Source organism: Podarcis muralis, chromosome Z (genome assembly GCF_964188315.1).
Source record: "Podarcis muralis chromosome Z, rPodMur119.hap1.1, whole genome shotgun sequence".
Classification (NCBI taxonomy): Eukaryota; Metazoa; Chordata; class Lepidosauria; order Squamata; family Lacertidae; genus Podarcis; species Podarcis muralis.
The window spans coordinates 41,264,876-41,282,838 of record NC_135673.1 but is presented as its reverse complement, the minus strand read 5'-3'; the positions used below and the strand labels follow the sequence as shown (position 1 = coordinate 41,282,838).

General features: G+C 45.7%; 2 protein-coding genes across 3 annotated transcripts in view; both read right to left on the bottom strand.

The window, feature by feature from the left end:
• TBC1D8B (TBC1 domain family member 8B) overlaps positions 1-6,711 on the bottom strand; it is a 51,437-nt gene extending 44,726 nt beyond the window's left edge. The window contains exon 1 of one of the 2 annotated variants that reach the window (XM_028715040.2): positions 6,462-6,711. In XM_028715040.2, the coding sequence (XP_028570873.2) occupies positions 6,462-6,591 (130 nt within the window). In that variant the 5' untranslated portion in view covers positions 6,592-6,711. The remainder of the gene's footprint in view (positions 1-6,461) is intronic. The other variant, XM_028715041.2, reaches the window with a different exon arrangement.
• Positions 6,712-15,615: 8,904 nt separating this feature from the next.
• The window catches only part of RNF128 (ring finger protein 128), a 42,036-nt gene continuing 39,688 nt past the window's right edge, over positions 15,616-17,963 (bottom strand). Inside the window, exon 7 of the mRNA XM_077922441.1 lies at positions 15,616-17,032. Coding sequence (XP_077778567.1) covers positions 16,914-17,032 — 119 coding nt within the window. The 3' untranslated portion in view covers positions 15,616-16,913. The remainder of the gene's footprint in view (positions 17,033-17,963) is intronic.

Below are 17,963 nucleotides of genomic sequence, written 5' to 3'. Positions count from 1 at the left end.
GACCACAAGGGCCATCGAGTCCAACCCCCTGCCAAGCAGGAAACACCATCAGAGCACTCCTGACATATGGTTGTCAAGCCTCTGCTTAAAGACCTCCAAAGAAGGAGACTCCACCACACTCCTTGGCAGCAAATTCCACTGTCAAACAGCTCTTACTGTCAGGAAGTTCTTCCTAATGTTTAGGTGGAATCTTCTTTCTTGTAGTTTGGATCCATTGCTCCGTGTCCGCTTCTCTGGAGCAGCAGAAAACAACCTTTCTCCCTCCTCTATATGACATCCTTTTATATATTTGAACATGGCTATCATATCACCCCTTAACCTCCTCTTCTCCAGGCTAAACATGCCCAGCTCCCTTAGCCGTTCCTCATAAGGCATCGTTTCCAGGCCTTTGACCATTTTGGTTGCCCTCCTCTGGACACGTTCCAGTTTGTCAGTGTCCTTCTTGAACTGTGGTGCCCAGAACTGGACACAGTACTCCTTATCAATACTTATCAATGAAAAAAATGTGCAGAGGAAATAATTAAAAGATGAGATGTTATTTTATTTAAGTCCCAGAAGTGAAGATCCTATATTAATATAGAGGGTATGAATTTTGGCAGAAAGCATTTGCACTGATTACTGGATTACCGCCTTTCACCAGATAAAAACACAGTTTCTAACTGCAATATTAGTCATAAAGCAAAGGGGGGGGGGAATCTCCGTGACTCAAAGCTAGCTACAGTGCTTCCAGCTAAATTATTCTTTCTACATCCCCTTTGGCACTATTCAATATAAAACAAACTGCAAACTCCAAGATCCTGGCCTCACACCAACAGGCAAGCTCATTAAAGTTTCAAAAGTGCGGAGTAAAATATCATCGCTAGGCATCCCCCAAAGCCAAAAAGCGACGCTAGCAAGTGTGTCTGTACGTGTGCATATGTATGTGTATAATGCATTTGTGATCATTATGTTACCTGAGATAAACGGTTGCTTTATTAAGGTTCATGCTCTGGGTGAGTCTCATCAGCCTTGCAAATGCCCACTTGCCTGGCAGCCTGTGGTGGGTACCAATCGCTTCCAGGCATAGAAGAGAGGTTGTCCATTAGAAAAGGACAGGTTCCTACCCCTCCCCAACCCACGCCCTATTACAGGCCATCAATCTGCTACAGATGACTAACGCAAGCGTAGGTTGGTGACGCCTTTGAATGGATCCGCATAGCAGGCATAACCCTATGCACGTGGCAATTGCAAGGACAAAAACGGGGCAACACTCTCCACTGCTTATAGGAAGCACAGCACACAAGCAAGATGCATGTGGCCCAGTTCAACAGCCTCCTGGGGGTTGCATCAGCAGCAGAAGCAAGCCATTTTTTTCTGACAAAGCATGCTGCTGCTGCTGCCTCACTCAAACAACCACCTGCTTTGAGAGCAGGTGTTGTGCAGTGGATTAAGGTTGAAAGCCAGGAAGAACTGGGCCATTAGTTGCAAACTCTGTGACAGCTTCAGGGTGCATCCCCCCCCCCCCAACAAACAGAGAAGGCAATATTGGCTTACTGGAAACTGCCTCAGACCAGGTAAGGCTCTTTGTGCAGGTAGCTCAGGTTGTACCCCAAGATTGGCAGTAGCTCTCCAGGACTGCAGGCAGAGGGCGGTTTTCCACATCACCTGCAACCTGATCTTTTCTTTTAAAACAACAAGTTGATTTTTTTTTTTTGAGATGTACAGGTAAAGGTAAAGGTAAAGAGACCCCTGACCATTAGGTCCACTCGTAGCTGACTCTGGGGTTGCAGTGCTCATCTCGCTTTACTGGCCAAGGGAGCCGACTAAGCCACTTCTGGCGAACCAGAGCAGCGCGCGGAAACGCCGTTTCTCTTCCCGCCAGAGCGGTACCTATTTATCTACTTGCACTTTGACGTGCTTTCGAACTGCTAGGTTGGCAGGAGCAGGGACCAAGCAACGGGAGCTCAACCCGTCGCGGGGATTCAAACCACCGACCTTCTGAACGGCAAGCCCAAGGCTCAGTGGTTTAGACTACAGCGCCACCCACGTCCAATGTACAGATAGTTAGCCCTAATATAGAGCAGCTTTCTCTTTAACCTATGACTAATGGTTCTTTGGGTTTGAACCAGAAGCTGTAGCTGGAGAAGAACAATGGCGACTGGAACAATTGGTCATAAGCATGTTGCTTAAAACATTGCACAGGCTGCCAATTTGCTAACATGCCAAGTTCCAATACTGTTGAAGGTAAACGAATTCCTGTAACAACCTTGGACCACATTGTTTGGGGGAATCCCTTTCCCCAGTATAGATGTTTGGTTCACTACAATTGTTAGATCAGGCCTTCTAACTGTCCTGCAGCCTGTGCAGATCCATCTGGAGACAACTAGGAGAAAGGTCCCCCCCCCCCCCCATGTTGGCACCCACCTTTTGGAATAAAGTCCCAAGGCGACCTTGCTTGGGCTTCGACTCAGGATGGGGAACATGTGCCTCTCCAGACTCCAAGTCCCATCATTCCCAACTACTGGCCAGGCAGGCTGGGACTGATGGGAGTTGGAGTTCAACAGCATCCAGAGTAGTGCAGGTTCCCCATCTGTGGTTTAGATGCTTGTTCAATACTTATTTACTCAAGTATTTGATGCCACTGTTCATCTACTGTGGATAATTTGCATTTTCTGGTTTTACTGTACTGGCCTTAAGGAGATAAGTTTGCACACTTGCCTGGGGTGTAAGGCAGTGGTATAAAAATGAATTATGAATAAACAAACAAACAAATAAACCTTTGCAATGTACTGAATGGGGCTGGCATTTCTTCTGAACAAGCATGTTTAGCAAGTGTGTGCTGGGGTGTGTGCGATGTAACTTACTTTTAGCACCACAGTCAGGCCATCCTGAGTCTATATGCTGCTTTTGCTTCTCAACATGCTGTTTCTGTTGCAGATGCAATCCCTAGGAAGCAACTGAACCAGGGCACAGGTATTTAGGTAGTTATTTCACCTGCAGGCTTTCCATTGCGCAGGGCTATACCCCAAACATAGGTAACATACTACCTTATGCTGAGTAAGACCATTGGGCCAACCTAGCTGAGCATCACCTACACTGACCGGCAGCTGATCTCCAGGGTCTCAGGAGGGAGTCTCTCTCAGCCTTACCTGCAAACTGAACCTGGGATCTTCTGCATGCTGAGCCTGAGCTACAGCTCAGCACAGAAGCAGAGGCATTTCCGCAGAGGAAGCTCCAAGTTCATTCTCCTCCACGCGTGATGAGCCGCTGCAGCTGCTGACCCTACTGGTCCATGCAACAAAACTAATGGGTGGCAGGCAAGCAGCCAAGAAGATTGACAAAAGAAACACATTTCCCCCACACACAATGCATAATCAGCTCATGGAATTTCACCAGCACCAACTTAGATGGCCAGTAACTCTTTTGTGTGTGCTTTTTTAAAGTGTTCATCAAACTGAAGGTGGGCGGCGGGGATTCAATTATTAAAGGCTCTTTGCTTTGTTAGCTTAATTGAACCTTCACATTCAGTGGCCATGTATCTCTGAACTCACCAGGTGCTGGGGAAGAACATGGACAGTCATCAACGTCATGTCCAGAACACGGGAACAGAACACTGAATTAGATGCGGGCGGGTTTTTTTTAATCAGGGCAGGGAATGTGAAGCCTGGGGGCTGGTGGAGGCTCTCCATCCATCTCCATTTGTATCCTTAGATCAATCTCAAGACCCTGACTGGTCTTGCTTCACACCACAAGTGCTTTTTTGCCTGGCTGGAATCACAGGATGGGAAGGGACCACGAGAGTCATCGAATCCAACCCCGTGCAATGCAGGAAAAACTTTTACCAACGTGGGGCTAAGATTAAGAGTCTAAGCTTCTTGCTTCCCAGGATGGATGATGTAGTGCGTGAAAAAACTAGCCTACCATGCAAAGTTAAAATGCACTCAACTTCTCCACACCTGCATGTGGCCCTTGAAGGATGTTTCAGAAGGGTATGAGGCCTGCAGGCTGGACAAGGATTCTCTGCCCTTAGTTTTTGTTATTCTTCAGTCCCTGTTCCACACTGTAACTAATCCTCAGTACACACAATTGAAAAAAAGATGCAACTGGAAAATTGCTTTCCCTGCCTCCATTTGGCTCTCCTTTCTCTGTGGTTTGTCCTACAGCAAACGTTCAGATTGTAAATGCCTTGGGGCAGGGGCCTGCCCTCTTGTGCTTTGTGAAATTGCCATGCAGATTGAAGATACACTTATGAGTAGTTATAACAGGAGCTTTAAATGTTGCCTTGAGCTCATTTGGAAAAGCGAGGAAAGCGTAATGACAGGAACAGCAACAATCAAACAGAACGAACAACAATTAAGTAGAATTTCGCCTGACCAAGAGAAGCAATTTATTCTACACAGCTATTATGAAAAATTGTCTCACCCCTTATATACTCATCAACCACCATGTTCTGTAGGTGAGGGTCTCCTGCAGACACCAGGTCTTATCAGGGGATCCATTCCACAAAATGTAGCAGCAGGGTCTTTAGTGTGGTAGCTCCTACTCGGTTGGTAGAGCAGAAGACTCTTAATTTCATGGCCATGGGTTCAAGCCCCATGTTAGGTGAAAGATTCCTGAATTGCAGGGGGTTGAACTAGATGACCCTTATGGTCCCTTTCAACTCAACAATTCTATGAATTTTCTTCCCTTGGCTATTCAGCGGACACTGCCTTTTTGGCACCTGCTGAAGACCTTCCTCTTCCAACAAGCCTTTTAATAGCAGAGTTCCCTCCCCAGACCGCATCTGTAATGCAGATGTTTTTAGATGTTTCTATTGTTTTATCGCTTGTTTGTTTACCACCCTGGGGAGAGAGAGTGGGGTATACATTTAATAAATGAATGAATAAAAGAATAGGAACCCTTGTCCTCACTTAGAATCAGGGGTTACCAGGTATTCTTTTATTTCGTTCATTTGTTTGCTTTGCTTCCTAGGTGTTTTAAGAGCTGCCATGCTAGGGAAAACGCCAGCAACAGAATCTATTCCTGACCCGGAAATGCAGAAATGGGGGAAACTTGGGCTGCCCACTGCGACCTTTCACACATCTCTGCAAGAAACCAGTTGCCTGCCCATTATTATTATTATTACTATTATTAAGAAGGTGGCGACACCCTGTGGTCATCTTAGCAAGCTAGAACTTTTAAGCACACCAGAACACCGCCAGTTAAAAATGACGGCAGCAGCAACACCATACCAAGCTGAGCACTAGAAAGTGTTCTCTTTTGCAAAGGTTTGCTAATTTGCTCCCTCCTGTGCTTTCAAATGCACCTGCTTCTCAAGACATTAGCAGGTAAGCAAGCTTTTATCCCACAGTCCAAAAGCTTCACCTGCTGGTCTCTTCACTTCAAGGGCAAAAAGGCGGTACCAGGCTCAGAGTGGACAAGAGGCAGAATAAAACACGGCTTCACACCAAGCTAGTTCAAACCTATGGAACTGACTGCCACAAAACACTGCATATAGCCAATAAATTATACTGTTCCCCCCACATTAGTAGATTAATTCAGAGGTGGTCCCATGGAGCCTCCAGCTTCGGCAGCAGTATACCTCTTGAACAGCAAGTGCTTGAGACATACTATATAGAAAACCATTAGCCACAACAGTTGCATAGAGCTTCCCTGTTCAGGAGTAGTCAGTAACCCCTCGCAACTACCAGATGATGGCTTTGAACCCTGCTTCTGGGCTTTTCCTAAAAATATCTGAATGGCTACTGCTGGAAACAATATGCAGGGCATAACGAGGTGTTGCATTAGGCCATGTGTAGGGGAACCTTTGGTCTTCCAGATGTCAATGAACTACAGCTCCCACCATTCCTGGCTGCTGCCCTTATTTGCTGGGGCTGCTGTAAGTTGAAGTTCAGCAACATCTGGAAGATGAAAGAACCCCCCACCCTCACCCCGCATATGCCCTAGACTGGTCCTTTGGGCAGATTCATAGGTGGGACTGTTTTTGCCTTCCTGGACAGCTGACCACTTCGTCTGCACTCAGAACCCCACCACAGCCAGGGTGCAAAAACAACTGGTGTGGAGAAGCGGACTAGGGCACCTCGGGGCCAAGAAGGGGGACACGGGTTCGAATCCCCCCTGCATGTCCAAGTATCTTTCAGCATTAATCTACCTGCCTCTCCAAGGTGCTTTTTGGAATCAAATCAGGTGTGGAGGGAAAGACCCATACCCGGATCTCACCCTAGAGCTCACCTGGTGTGCGGCCTTAGCTCTCAGCCTAACCTACCTCTCAGGGCTGTTGTGAGGACACAGCGCGCGTGGGGAGGGGGAAGGGGAAAGGGAGGGAGAAGACCCAAGTTGAAATCCCAACTTGCCCTTGTAAGCGCAAAGCAATAACTCTCAGTCTAGCCCGGGCTCCCTCGCAGGGTTGTTGTGAGAATGCAAGGGAGGAATCTAACCGGGAGGGGCGGAAAAGAGGGAGAGGGAGGGAGCCGCTGCCTTACCGGTGAGCCCTCCTCCGCCTTCCTCCCCACAACCTCTCCTCCTCTGCAGGACGAAGTACCGGTTGGAGCGCTCCAAGACCCACAGCTTCAGCGCGTTCTTTAGCAGCACCTCCTCGGGAGTCAGCCACATTATTGCTGCTTGCAGAGGCAGCTCCGCTCAGCCTTCCATGCCCGCCTCCCGCGCTGCGCGCTGCTCCTCCCGGGCTCCCACGTACGCAGACAGCCGGCCAGAGGCTCCCCGGGAGAGGCAGAGCGAGGGGGCGGGCAGGCGCGCGCCAGCTGCCCGCTGGGGACTGTAGTTCCAAGGGCTGCTCTTCTCCACGCCGTGCGCCTCCGTGGCGCACTACAAGCCCCGGCAAGCCTTGCGCAGCCAGCTCCCCCCCCCCCGGCTGCTGCCTCTCCTCTAAGGGGCTGGCCGCCTTTGCTTTGACAGCTGGAGAGTTGGGGAGGGAAGGTTCCCCTCGCCACCGCACCCCAGCTCCCTCCCTGCTGCTTCTGTTTGTTTTCAAAAAGTGGCCGGCTTCTGCGGTTTGTTTCTTGGCTGAAGCCTTCCGGGGAGTGTTGGCCAACTCCGTTGAGGTGGTTAAGTTTGCCCCCCACCATGCACGTCCCACGACATTGGCAGGGCTGGATCGTGTGCAGAGGAGGGAGCCCAAGATGGTCAAGGGTGTGGATACCAAGCCTGATGAGGAATGGTTGAAGGAGCTGGGTGTGTTTAGCCTGGATAAGAGGAGACTGAGAGGAGATCATGATAGCCACCTTGAAATATCTTAAGGGCTGTCACATGCAGGAGGGAGCATGCTTGTTTTCTCCTGTTCTGGAGGGTAGGACTTGAACCAATGGCTTCAGGATGCAAGAAAGGAGATTCCGACGAAACAATAGGAATAACTTTCTGACAGCAAGAGCTGTTCCGCGGTGGAACAGACTCCCATGACAGGTGGTGGGGTCTCCTTCCTTGGAGGTTTTTAAACAGAGGTTGGATGGTCACCTGTCTTGTTCTCTTTTTTGTTATTACTTGTAAAATGTGGTATTGTTCACTTGCAAAAACCCAATAATTATACAATGGTACCTCTGGATGCGAACAGGATCCATTCCGGAGCCCCATTAGCATCCTGAAGCGAACGCAACCCGCGTCTGCGCATGCGCCGGTCACATTTCACCGCTTCCACGCATGCGCATGTCATTTTGAGCGTCTGCGCATGCGCAAGCTGTGAAACCCAGAAGTAACGCGCTCCTTCACTTCTGGATCGCTGCGGAGCGCAACCCGAAAATATTTAAGCTGAAGCATATTCATCTGAAGGTATGACTATTAAAAATTAGCCCACACTTTTATGTCTTTATTATTATTATTGCCTTTATATCCCACCTTTATTCCAAGGAGATCAAGGTGATATATCCCCCCCCCCATTTTGTCCCTCCCAACCAGGGGTGCATGACGCAGTACATGCACACTATTTGAAGGGCAGTGCCCATCAATTTTCGGGGGGGGGGGCAGTTGAAGACCCCTTGGCCCCTAGGAGTTGGCTCCTATGCTCACAACAGCATGTAAAGTAGGCTACACATTCTAGTCATAAGGAATCTAGTCCAACCCACACCATTGAAGGATGTCTGCTGCCAGTGATAATAACCCTGCTGACTTAAGAGCAAAGGCCCACCTCGTTTAGCATTCTCCCCCCCCCCCCAACAGTGCTTTCCCTGCTTGTGGCTGTCCTCCATGATATTTCATTGGAGGGCCACATTTTCTCACGGATAATCTTCTGAGGGGGCCACACAGCAATGATGGACAGTGCCAGCAAATGCAACCTCTGCCCATTGGTCTTCTGACTGGTGATTCCGGATCTGCTATTCAGTATTCCAGACTGCCATTCAATATACAGTAAAATATCAATAAATTGGTTCCCAAGTGCATGTTTGAGAGCAGGTACAGTGGTACCTCAGGTTATAGATGCTTCAGGTTAGACTCCGCTAAGCCAGAAAAAGTACCTCAGGTTAAGAACTTTGCTTCAGGATGAGAACAGAAATCACGCAGGAGCAGCGCGGTGGCAGCGGGAGGACCCATTAGCTAAAGTGGTGCTTCAGGTTAAGAACAGTTTCAGGTTAAGAACGGACCTCCGGAATGAATTCTTAACCCAAGGTACCACTGTACTGGGTCTGAGAAGGTTGAAGATACCTGCATTTAGACTACCCTCCAGCCAGAGACCCATGCCACCAGGTTTAGCCACAGCACTTGAGAGCATGGAGCATGCCCACTGAAGGTTGCATGCTGGGGAGAGTCTCAAGGGCCAAAGAGGCCCATATTAGTGGGGCAGGAGAGCTGAAAATAATGCCAATATATTTCAATCAATCAATCAAACTTTTTTTTTCCCCAGAGGCCCAACAAATCAATATATTTCACTTCTGGCAACCAATGTGCCCCCCTTTGGTTTCAGATAGTACGTGGTAAGCAGAGTCTAAAAAGCCAAAAACACAAATTTTCAATGCCCTCTAGTGGCTATGGTGGCTCATTTACCAGAATTAATGTATTTAGTGTTAATTCTGGAAGTATATACTCAATTCTGACCAAACTAAGCCTCCTAGAGCAAAATATACATGGGTGGGAGGGCTTAGTTTGGTCTGAATCAAATATACACGATAAATACAGTGGTACCTCAGGTTACATACGCTACAGGTTAGACTCCGCTAACCCAGAAATAGTACCTCGGGTTAAGAACTTTGCTTCAGGATGAGAACAGATATCGCGCAGCGGCGGCATGGTGGCACCTGGAGGCCCCATTAGCTAAAGTGGTTCTTCAGGTTAAGAACAGTTTCAGGTTAAAAAATGGACCTTTGGAATGAAATAAGTACGTAACCAGAGGTACCACTGTACACCATTTCTGGTAAATGAGCCACCATAGCCGCTAGAGGGCAGTGAAAATTTGTGTCTCAGCTTTTTAGACCCCTCTACCCATGTACTCCCCTTCATGGATCACTGCCTTGCCGTGGTGAAGGGGCTTGAATAACTCAGAGAAGCTATGAGCTATGCCGTGCAGGGCCACCCAAGATGGACAGGTCATAGTGGAGAGTTTTGACCAAACGTGATCCACCTGGAGCAGGAACCAGCAAGCTGCTCCAGTATCCCTGCCAAGAAAACTCCATGGACAAAGACAACAGGCATATAAAAGTTATGACGCTGGAAGATGAGCCCCTCAGGTCGGAAGGCGTCCAACATGCTACTGAGGAAGAGCGGAGGACAAGTACAAGTAGATTCAGAGCTGATGAAGCGGCTGGGCCAAAGCCGAAAGGACGCTCAGTTGCGGATATGCCTGGAAGCAAAAGGAAAGTCCAATGCTGTAAAGAAAAATATTGCATAGGAACCTGGAATGTAAGAACCATGAACCTGGGTAAGTTAGATGTGGTCAAAAATGAGATGGCAAGAATAAATATTGACATCCTGGGCATCAGTGAACTAAAATGGACGGGAATGGGCAAATTCAGTTCGGATGACCATCACATCTACTACTGTGGGCAAGAATCCCGTAAAAGAAATGGAGTGGCCCTCATAGTCAACAAGAGTGGCAAAAGCTGTACTGGGATGCAATCTCAAAAATGATAGAATGATCTCGATACGAATCCAAGGCAGACCTTTCAACATCACAGTAATCCAAGTTTATGCACCAACCACTGGTGCTGAAGAAACTGAAATTGACCAATTCTATGAAGACTTACAACACCTTATAGAAATGACACCAAAGAAGGATGTTCTTCTCATTATAGGGGATTGGAATGCTAAAGTAGGGAGCCAAGAGATAAAAGGAACAACTGGCAAGTTTGGCCTTGGAGTTCAAAACGAAGCAGGGCAAAGGCTAATAGAGTTCTGCCAAGAGAACAAGCTGGTCATCACAAACACTCTTTTCCAACAACACAAGAGACGACTCTACACATGGACATCACCAGATGGGCAGCATCGAAATCAGATTGGTTATATTCTCTGCAGCCAAAGATGGAGAAGCTCTATACAGTCAGCAAAAACAAGACCTGGAGCTGACTGTGGCTCAGATCATCAGCTTCTTATAGCAAAATTCAAGCTTAAATGGAAGAAAGTAGGAAAAACCACTGGGCCGGTAAGATACAATCTAAGTCAAATCCCTTATGAATACACAGTGGAAGTGAGGAACATGTTTAAGGATTTAGATTTGGTGGACAGAGTGCCTGAAGAACTATGGATGGAGGCTCGCAACATTATACAGGAGGCAGCAACTAAAACCATCCCAATGAAAAGGAAACGCAAGAAAGCAAAGTGGCTGTCCAACAAGGCCTTACAAATAGCGGGGGAGAGAAGGCAAGCAAAATGCGAAGGAGATAGTGAAAGATACAGGAAATTGAATGCAGACTTCCAAAAAATAGCAAGGAGAGACAAGAAGGCCTTCTTAAACGAGCAATGCAAAGAAATAGAGGAATAGAATGGGAATAGAATGGGAATAGAATGGGAAAAACCAGAGATCTGTTCAAGAAAATTGGAGATATGAAAGGAACGTTTCATTCAAAGATTTCCATAATAAAAGACAAAAGTGGAAAAGACCTAACAGAAGCAGAAGACATCAAGAAGAGATGGCAAGAATACATAGAGGAACTATACCAGAAAGAAATGAATGTCTCGTATACCCCAGGTAGTGTGGTTGCTGACCTTGAGCCAGACATCCTGAAGAGTGAAGTCAAATGGGCCTTAGAAAGCACTGCTAATAACAAGGCCAGTGGAAGTAATGATATTCCAGCTGAACGATTTAAAATTTTAAAAGATGATGCTGTTAAGGTGCTACACTCAATATGCCAGCAAATTTGGAAAACTCAGCAGTGGCCAGAGGATTGGAGAAGATCAGTCTACATCCCAATCCCAAAGAAGGGCAGTGCCTAAGAATGCTCCAACACAATTGCACTCATTTCACACGCTAGCAAGGTTATGTTTAAAATTCTACAAGGAAGGCTCAAGCAGTATATGGACCGAGAACTCCCAGAAGTGCAAGCTGGATTTAGAAGAGGCAGAGGAAGCAGAGACCAAATTGCAAACATGCGCTGGATTATGGAGAAAGCTAGAGAGTTCCAGAAAGACATCTACTTCTGCTTCATTGACTATGCAAAAGCCTTTGACTGTGTCGAACACAGCAAACTATGGCAAGTTCTTAAAGAAATGGGAGTGCCTGATCACCTCATCTGTCTCCTGAGAAATCTCTATGTGGGACAAGAAGCTACAGTTAGAACTGGATATGGAACAACTGATTGGTTCATAATTGGGAAAGGAGTACGGCAAGGCTGTATATTGTCCCCCTGCTTATTTAACTTATATGCAGAACTCATCATGCGAAAGGCTGGGCTGGATGAATCCCAAGCCGGAATTAAGATTGCCGGAAGAAATATCAACAACCTCAGATATGCAGATGACACAACATTGATGGCAGAAAGTGAGGAGGATTTAAAGAACCTTTTAATGAGGGTGAAAGAGGAGAGCGCAAAATATGGTTTGAAGCTCAACATCAAAAAAACAAAGATCATGGCCACTGGTCCCATCACCTCATGGCAAATAGAAGGGGAAGAAATGGAGGCAGTGAGAGATTTTACCTTCTTGGGCTCCATGATCACTACAGATGGTGACAGCAGTCACGAAATTAAAAGACGCCTGCACCTTGGGAGAAAGGCGATGGCAAACCTAGACAGCATCTTAAAAAGTAGAGACATCACCTTACCAACAAAGGTCTGTATAGTTAAAGCCATGGTTTTCCCAGTAGTGATGTATGGAAGTGAGAGCTGGACCATCAAGAAGGCTGATCGCCGAAGAATTGATGCTTTTGAACTATGGTGCTGGAGGAGACTCTTGAGAGTCCCATGGACTGCAAGAAGAACAAACCTCTCCATTCTTAAGGAAATCAGCCCTGAGTACTCACTGGAAGGACAGATCGTGAAGCTGAGGCTCCAATACTTTGGCCACCTCATGAGAAGAGAAGACTCCCTGGAAAAGACCCTGATGTTGGGAAAGATGGAGGGCACAAGGAGAAGAGGACGACAGAGGATGAGATGGTTGGACAGTGTTCTTGAAGCTACAAACATGAGTCTGACCAAACTGCGGGAGGCAGTGGAAGACAGGAGTGCCTGGCGTGCTCTGGTCCATGGGGTCACGAAGAGTCGGACACGACTAAACGACTAAACAACAACAACAACCCATGTACTATCTGAAACCAAAAGGGCACATTGGTTGCCAGGTGTGAATTGTTCTTTCCAGCTCTCCTACCCCAGTATATCGCCATATTTGGCTCCCAGATGTGATGTTCCCCCACCCCTAGGCTAGAACTCTGGATTAGGCCTAGGAGACCAGAGTTCAAGTCCTGACTCAGACAAAATGCTCACTGCATGATGTTGGGGCCAGTCGCTGTTCCACAGCTTAACCTACCTAGATGAGGATGGAGAGAACCATGTACAACTCCTTGTTGTAAAAGTGTGATACGAATGTATTAGTAAGTAAATAATCCCTTTTAAAACCATCTAAGAAGGCATCAAGGGACATGGGTGGCGCCGTAGGTTAAACCAGAGCCTAGAGCTTGCCAATCAGAAGGTCAGCGGTTCAAATCCCCACGACGGGGTGAGCTCCCGTTGCTTGGTCCCTGCTCCTGCCAACCTAGCAGTTCGAAAGCACGTCAAAGTGCAAGTAGATAAATAGGCAGGAAGGTAAACGGCGTTTCCATGCGCTGCTCTGGTTTGCAAGAAGCGGCTTAGTCATGCTGGCCACATGACCCGGAAGCTGTATGCCAGCTCCCTTGGCCAGTAAAGCGAGATGAGCGCCGCAACCCCAGAGTCGGCCACGACTGGACCTAATGGTCAGGGGTCCCTTTACCTTTTAAGAAGGCATCAGCCATGGGTGGCAACAAATTCCATAGCCTTTGTGTGCGTGCGAAGGCCTCGTGTCCTGAAGCTTCTTGCTTAGTTATTTTAAGGCAGAAGCATCCTGCCAGAAAACAACTTGGGCACCTTATTTCCTTTGGGGGAAGAAAAGGCCAGAGCACATTGGGAAAGTGTGGACAGAAGAGTTCAAAACCTTGTTCAACCACCCAGAGGCTCAGTGGGGTTTAGCATCAGACCTTGGCCATGTCGCTCTCTCTCAACTTAACCTACCTCAGAGGAAATCTTTCTAGGACAGGGTTTATTCCACTTTATCCCGAGCCTAATGAAAGAAGGGTATTAGAAAAGCAGCTAAGTGTTCCTGCAAGGCTAAGGTGTGAGGTTTTATTTTTAGAAAACTAATTGCCCATAGTTGTAAGGGAGAACTAATGCAGAAAAGCCAGAACCTAGATACAGGTAGAATTGAAACCTGCACAATATATATGCTGACATATAATAATGGTACCTCGGTTTTCGAGTGTCTCAGAAGCCAAACGTTTCAGTTTTCGAACACCAAAAACCCAGAATTGCTTCCGTTTTTGAACGCGCCTCGGAAGTCGAACAGCTTCTGTTGAGTGTTTTTCAGTTTTTCCAATTGAACTTGCAGCCAGCCCTTTGCGCCTCGGTTGTCAAACGTTTTGGAAATTGAACTGTCTTCCAGAATGGATTATGTTTGAGAACCGAGGTACCACTGTACACGCTTAATCATATTAAATATTGACGCAGTGCAAAATTCTGTACTTTAAAAAACGAAACCTAAGAGCTTGTGAGTTGTCTAAATACTTTTAGGGTCACTGGCAGAAACACTGGAAGGCAGAACAGCTTACCTAGGCAACTAAGAAGAACATACATTTTCCTCCCCTCACACCCCAAAGGAAGAGAGTCTTTTAAAATAAGAACAGTGAAAACTTAACATGCAAGGTAAAAGTCCTGGGGTATATCTGACCATTAAAACAGCACCACCACACCCACCAAAACAAGAAACCACCAACACCAATGCCTCAAAAAAAAACAAAAAAAAAAAAACAAAAAAAAACAAAAAAAAAACAAACAAGTTTTTGCATCAAGCTGCTGCTGAGCAGGTCTCTAAACCTTGGCATGGTTTATTTGGAAGGTAATTTAATACCTGCTTTCACAATCTACTGGGAAGTCCCATTTCACTAATCCTTCTTTTGAAACATACCAGCTACTTCCTCTTTCATCCATGCTTGTGGCATCCTAAGTGCAATAGGAGGAGCCCAGTGGTTGTTTTTTTTAAAGCGAAAGCAGCATCAGTGATCTTATGGCAACAGCAAGCCAGACATGCCCTCCTTTTGCAAGTGAAGCTAGCAATTTTGCAACAAGCTGCATCTCCCCCCCCCCCACCAAGCAACCATTTAGCAACTCCCTTTACTAGCAGAGTTAGATTTCTCCAACCTTTTAAACTAATGGACCATTAGGCCTGGATGGTGCTGTGGATTTCCCCACATGAACCGTTATGTTAGCTAAACTTTTTTCTTGACACTATATAGTGTTTCAAGGCCCAGTAATTACAGAGAAAGTTAATCAGTTTGCAGCAACATGATTTATAAAAAAGAGCAATTCCAATTCAAGCACCAAAATTAGTAATTTGTTAGATTTACAGCCTACACCATCCTAAAGATGCATAACACAGGGATATAATCTCCAGCAAAACAAGTTAATGTCCATCATATGAAGTAATCTCTTTACATCTGTCTTTGGACTGATTTTCAGGGGCTACTACATAAGGGGCTGCATCTCCCAGGTGGATTTTCCTGAATAACTCTCGCATGTTAGCATGGGGTACAGACATTTCTGTCCCAAAGGGGCCAGAGGTGGTGGACCAGAACTGGAAAAAGGCACTGCTGGCCACAAAGCCTACCCAGGCCAGCAGTGGGTGTTGAATTTAGGAGTATCTCAAGCTCCCAAGCTGCTCCTTCCAAGGGAACGCAACCCTGTCCAAAAGAGGCTATCTCCTGGATGCAACAACTCAGGTCCATAACAGCTGTCCCTTCAGGATCAAGTACAAGTGGTTAGGCAACTGAGCCTTCTCCCATCCAATATCATTAAAATATATATAGTTAGTCTCTCTCCATTGCTGAAGGCACACAAGTCTTGTATACTTGAGATTATTACACATTAAGTTAACAAGATGGAGGTTATTTAACACTCTTAACCTTCTGAGGTTTCCCATGATGATGATGGTGGTGGTGGTGCTGATGTCATTCAATGAAAGACTCTGAGACAAAACTGCTTATAACACAACTGCTTTTATTTATCAAAAATAAGGGAACATCCTAAATGGGCATTAGAACAGCGTCATTTACATTTTGTATCCAACGCAGTGTTCTTGTTTTTAATAGAAATCAAATATTTACAACTTTATTCAACATGATGCAAAAATGAGGGGAAACGTACTGTTTTCTCCTGTTAAAAATCAAAACGTTAAAAAAACACAAACGAGGAAAAAAACACAAAAAAGGCCACTTCTGCTAGTGCTAGCCATTAGAAACAGAACCACAGGAGATGCAAAATAAACAATAAAGTGCATTATTCACTTTAGTGGATGAGTGGGTGAAGTTCCACGCTCCATCCTAAGGCACCCTGAGTACCCCCCCACTTAGCTTCATATCCAAATTGCTGTCTCACAAATTAGAAAAAAATAATAACAAAAAGTTCACCCATTCAGTAATTGCCATCTTAGCCATGTTCTCACCTGACCAACACCATTTGGGAACATTCATTTAACTGTTCCTTCAGAACAATGGCAACAAAAATTCCCTCTGAGTTAGAAATCTTCAGCCTTCATAAAGGCTAAAAGCAGCAATATCCAAAGTGGACAGATTTATGGGCGATGCCCGTGTGTTTGCACCAGTTAATTGTAGTCCACAGTAACCTTTGGTGAAGTGTACGACTGTATGTAGCTATTTTTTTTCTGTAGAACGTGCAGATTAAAGGCATCTTAACTTTTTAGTCAAGGACAGCTCAAGCATTTTCTCAAATTTTAACCCTCAAATCTCATAGAGTAGGTGCAGAAAATTCCTGATATATTTTATAGGTACATCTGACTGGTCCCAGTAATTTAATAAATCAAGAGATGCTGCACTGACTATAAGGCCACTCTTGTGGTTTTATATATAAAAAATACTTAACCTAGGCTCATTAAAATGAAAAGAACACGCCCTACTAGTTAACTAAAAACATAAGTTCATAAGAAAGCTAACTATGAGACTTAAAACAAGCTAATTCAAAACCAAAATGAAACAAATGAAATTCTACTGTATCAAAAGTAGCTGAGCTCAAATGGCTTTGTGTTAAGATTCTGTCTTCCTTGTTTGCACTAAAAAAAACCTCCTCACAAATCTGTACTTGAGAGTACTAAAACTAATCCCACAAGAAAATAAGTAAATGGTCAGGTCACTCAATTTAATTGCAACCTTAAAATTTATCTCAATATCAAAGCAAAATTGCTGCTACAACAGTCTTATCGGTTCTGTCATTGTTTGATGCTGGTTATGTCAAGTAGATAGCAGATGCTGCAAGAGCTGCTTAGGCTTTCTCTTCACGTACTTCTCCTTCATCAGCCTCAAAACCTGGATTGTCCAGGTGTGGAAGGACATCTACAGGTGGAGGTTCAGTTGCGTTGTTCACAAGATGCAGATTATCACCTTTTACAAAGAAAGGGAGGGGGGAACAAGTTTAGAAAAAAAATCCCACCCAATCACAACTGATCAAGTTTATAGTTTTATGACATATCTATGCCTTTGGAAAGTCGGTTCTAAGAGGTTATACTAAATTGGCTCTTTTCTGAAGCTTTCAATTTGGGCTCTGTTTTGGCAACATGTCACTTTTCCACCCTACAAGTTACAAGCCCGCTGTCACAGAGAAGGAGCTGCAAGCACTATTGAAATTTCACCAGAGGGGCCTGAGGCAAGCCAATTAACAACGGATATACTGTATCGAGTACAAGGTGTTGTTTTTTTTAATAAAAAAATACTTAGCTATGTGAAGCTTTAAAGCAATACAAAACTAAATGGAAGCTAATATTAGAATTGTTGCCTCTAGAGACAATGGAATGTGCTCCTGGGGGTGAAGTCAAACTGCAGCACCAAAGTGATCTCTCCGGGGTGCAAGTCTGGGCAGTATGTCTGGAGGTCCTGGGCTGCCCAGCCAACAATACCCCCGTCTTGGCCTCGCTGATGTGGTCCAAAGGAAAGCAGAGCAATATGTTTGGCACCAGCTTGGAAACCCTATGAGATATTTCACATGTAGCATCTGTGTCCATTGAGTCCATGAGTATGACAAAGTTAACTAACAATCAAAGAAACTTGACACCTGACTGTTTTTATGTACAGTGGTAGCTCGGGTTACAAACACTTTGAGTTACAGACTCCACTAACCTGGAAGTAGTAGCTCGGGTTAAGAACTTTGCACCAGGATGAGAACAGAAATCGTGCGCTGGCGGTGCGGTGGCAGTGGGAGGCCCCATTAGCTAAAGTGGTACCTCAGGTTAAGAACAGTTTCAGGTTAAGAACAGACCTCCGGAACGAATTAAGTTCGTAACCAGAGGTACCACTGTACTTGCGATGTAGAATCAGT